At 43.8% G+C, this 3972-nt stretch overlaps 1 protein-coding gene across 1 annotated transcript; it reads left to right on the top strand.

The window, feature by feature from the left end:
- Window positions 1-1632: 1632 nt before the first annotated feature.
- On the top strand, window positions 1633-3408 carry LOC110029002 (wiskott-Aldrich syndrome protein homolog 1-like). Its single transcript, XM_020731097.1, has 2 exons — window positions 1633-2874; window positions 3268-3408. Exons 1-2 carry the CDS (start codon window positions 1885-1887, stop codon window positions 3406-3408), a joined length of 1131 nt encoding a protein of 376 aa, XP_020586756.1. The 5' UTR covers window positions 1633-1884.
- Window positions 3409-3972: the final 564 nt, after the last annotated feature.

The following is a 3972-nucleotide window of genomic DNA, read 5'->3' as shown; positions in this document are numbered from 1 at the left end:
CCAGGGCGAGAAGATGAAGAAACATGTTGCCCTTGACTTCATGACTGCTCCCTGAAACGATGAGTGTTGGAGTGAGGTGCTCCGTTATCTCGAATGTTTTGCCTGGTGGCCATGTTGGAAATTGAGTAAGTACTTCAGTTGTGGGATTGAGAGATTCCCACAGACGGCGCCAAACTAATGAGAGCTAGAAAAATCTGCGGCGGTAGATTAACGGATTATCGTCTTAGCGTTATACGATAATTCAACACACACACAGATGAAAGAGAAACAAGAAGTGATGACTCTAGAAACGTTTATGTGGAAAACCCAAAAAGGGAAAAACCATGGGGCCTAACCCAATTGCAAAAATACACTATTGATTGATGATTATAAAAATCTTGTCCCATAGACGAGAAGGGTTACTAGATTTTCAGATTACTGCGTCGGCTGACGACGCCTGGTTAGTGGTAATTGATGATAATTGGTGGTGATTGACGATAGATGACATATGTCAACGGAAGTCGACGTTGGTCGAGAGCGGTGGCCGATGGAGGTCGACGGTGGTTGACGGCTGACGGCGATCGACGGTGGTCGATGATGGTATGCGATGATCGATGGAGGTCAGCGGTGGTCGACGACGGTCGACCGTGGACGAAGGAGGTCGACGATGGTGGCTGGCGGGCGGTGGTGGTCGACGGCGGTCAACGATGGCAGGGATGATGTTGGACTTGAACTCCTTCACAAAGTCTTAAGTTTCCTCTCAAGCCTCTTCTTCCATGTGAGTGGTGAGACTCTATTTATAGTGTTCTGGGTGTAATTAATGCAGTAATATGAACAATTTTGATCGGACGGTCTGGAGAGCTTCCCTCGATCAAATGACATTTGATAGACATTTGAGTGCCTTAACGATGTCTGAATTGAGCAATATTGGACTCGCTGGATTCGTCTTGTCGAGACGCTCAATTTTATTATGAACTCGCTAGATTCAACATCTGTTTGTCCAAATGCCTCCAAAAATCTTCCAATAGTAGTTTAATGATTTGATCATTTTCATCGAGCCGGTCAGTTTGACTATAAGTTTACTTAAATCAGACTCATGATGACTCTTAATTGAAGTTTGAATGTTTTTTGCTCAAAAGTTTGTCTTGAGATTCGTGTCATGCCTCGTGATTTATGATGAATGATAAAAATTTGTTGGTGCTGTATCAAGTTTATTTTTAAAAAATAGTTAAAAGAATAAAATACTACACATAACTATCAATTTTATAACGTATAAAACTCCCCATCTATTAATGCCCTCGATATAGTGCATTGATTGCACACTTAGATGTCACCGACTGCCAAATCCAACCTAAAGTCATTGCATTCTCATTCTTCTTTATATTTATTTGTACATTTAAAGCTTCAACATATATATATATATATATATTCATGCATGATTGATTTTCATTTTCAGCTCAGAAATCAATTTCAATGTAAAAAGTTCCGTAGGAACACCCAAAAATCAAACCCGTCCCTTCTCTCGCCTTACCTTCCAACTGTAATGTAACCCTCCGCACTTATTACTCGCAAGTATTTCACTCTATAAAACATTATTTCATTTTTTTTTTATTTTTTAATTCATAAATATAAAGTTGCTGGAGTAAATTTTTATTCTTTTAAGAGCATAATATTTACTGCACCCATCCTTCTTCTTCTTCTTCTTCTTCCAGGTTTCTAGACTTCCGACTTTACGCCCTGTTTTCTCTTCCCATCTGAACAGCAAGCAGCATAGCAACTCTGCAATCCTCTCTACTGCTCTCTTACTGTGGCGGCATCTATAGCAACAAGAAGCCCCATCCAAAAATCATTCTTTTCCAAGCTTCATACCACTTCTATACCAAGCAGCTGCTTTCTGTATAGACTATGGATAAAATCGGTCGTTCCGTCGCCGCAACCAGCTCTTCTTCCTCCTCCTCCGCCACCGCCACCACCACCGCCACCTCCGAAGCCGCCGTCAACAGTTTCAGCGCCGAGAATAGCAATAGCAGCACCGTCTGCAGCGGCCGCTCGACCACCAGCAACTGCTCCAACTACATATCCAACTCCTTCCGCTCGCTCAACAAGTCTTCTTATAAGATCTCGAAGCCCATCTCCAAAAACCCTAACCCTAGCCCAAATCTAATCCGTCCTCCTCCGCCGCCGTCTTCCGCCATCAGCACCGTAGGTGGAAGCGGAAACAGTGTCCCACAGCAGCAGCAATCTCAACCTCCGGTCTACAACATCGACAAGAACGATTTCCGCGACGTAGTCCAGAAGCTCACCGGCTCGCCGGCGCACCTATTTAACCGCCCACTAACCCCACCGCAGCCGGCGGCGGCGGTCGCGGCGATCTGGCGACAACCACCTTTCCCCTCATCCATCCCCCAGCCACTTTCACGTCTCCACCGTATCCGCCCGCCTCCGCTAGCGCAGCTACCACCACACCACCCTCCTACTCCGGCCGCGCCTCCTCTCGTCGGTGATGGTTGGGTACGGCCTCCTCTCTCTCCGTTGCCTCCCTTTCCGACGGTTAGCGCGGCGGCGGAGTCGCCGCTCTCCGCGTACATGCGGCGGGTTTCACAGGGGACTGCCCTCGGTATCCCCCTCCCAGCCGATCTCCGCGTACATGCGGCGGCTTCACAGTGGACTGCCTCTGGTATCACCGTCACCACCGGGGGTGGCGCCGCCGCAGCTGCTTCCTTTGTCGCCGCTCTCTTTTGGCTGTGCCCCGTCACCTCAAACGGCTTCTGCTTACCAGGCCATGATGTCGCCCTCTTTACTATTTCCTACCTCCCCTGGCATGCCTATACCAAGCCCCAAGTAAGGGACGATTTCTCATCCGTCTGCTTTTCCCATCAGATCCATCTCTGCACGGTAAGTTAAGCTGCAACTGCGCTGGAGATTCACATAGTTTTTTTTTTCTTAATTTTTGTAAAACAAGCAGTGACTTGTGGTTTGATTTTGCTCATATGTTCTGTATAAATGAAGATGTAAGGCCAATCAGCACATGATTTGCTTAAAGTTGCTGTTTTTTGTAAATGGAACCTTGAAATATTACAGCTTTAAGATGTTAGTTCTAGTCCAGGAGACAAATAAGCTATTTTGTGGAAGGTTTTGAAGTTTCTGTGGATTTTGGAGATTTTGTTGGGCAGTTTGGCAACGAGTGGGATTTAGCAGATCTGGAAATCCAGATTTTTAGTGAATTTTGAGAGGATTAGAACTTGAAACTATTTGGCATCAGGACTGGTAAATCTTGGTTTGCTTCAGCGAAGGAGGAAGATCTCTGCTTCGGCTTTATCGGTTTCAGTATCCGGATTGAGGAATGATTGGTGGAGGCCTTGCCTTTGTCCTTTGCCTTCAGCTATGGCGATTGGCTGCCTTTTCTTGCGATTGACCAACGGGGACTAGCAGCAGATAATGGAGCTTTTACTGTTTGTGCTGCCCCACAGGCACGTGAATTCAATTGTAGAATTGTCTTGGTTGCTTAAGATTATATTTTACGTTTAATTTACTATATATTTTTAAAAATGAAATATACATTTTCATGCTTAAGTTCATGGCACCAAGGTGCTAAATGTAAATATTACACTTTAGGTGTTAGATATGCAAATAGAAAAGAATTGTGTGGTATGTATGTAAATTTATTCGGAGCAAATTTAAGTCGAATATTCGAACAAAAAATCATCGGTTAGGAGTTTATCTGGTCTTTAATTTAAGATTTGTGAAAGTGCATGTGACTGTGGTGCCTGTACTAATTAATTTTATTATAACTTTGAAAGGGATCTACTTTGACTGCGATGTTTGCTTAGTTGAATACAGTTATTTTCTTCAGCTGGCTTGATGAGTCTGGCGATGCATGAATTACATAGTTTTTTTCCTTTTTATATTGAATGATTATTATTAAGATTAATTGGATGAGGATATTTTGATTAAAATTTAGTCAAAATAAATTTGAAAATTTGTAAATTATCT

The sequence above is a fragment of the Phalaenopsis equestris genome, unplaced genomic scaffold, assembly GCF_001263595.1.
Source record: "Phalaenopsis equestris unplaced genomic scaffold, ASM126359v1 Scaffold000540, whole genome shotgun sequence".
Classification (NCBI taxonomy): domain Eukaryota; kingdom Viridiplantae; phylum Streptophyta; class Magnoliopsida; order Asparagales; family Orchidaceae; genus Phalaenopsis; species Phalaenopsis equestris.
Note: the sequence above shows the minus strand (reverse complement) of the source record. Positions and strands in the feature narration are given on the sequence as shown.

Coding starts and splice junctions, on each gene's coding strand:
- LOC110029002 (XM_020731097.1), top strand. CDS start 1,885: ATGGATAAAATCGGTCGTTCCGTCGCCGCAACCAGCTCTTCTTCCTCC. Junction 2,875..3,267: donor ATCAGATCCATCTCTGCACG/GTAAGTTAAGCT, acceptor GGTTTGCTTCAG/CGAAGGAGGAAGATCTCTGC.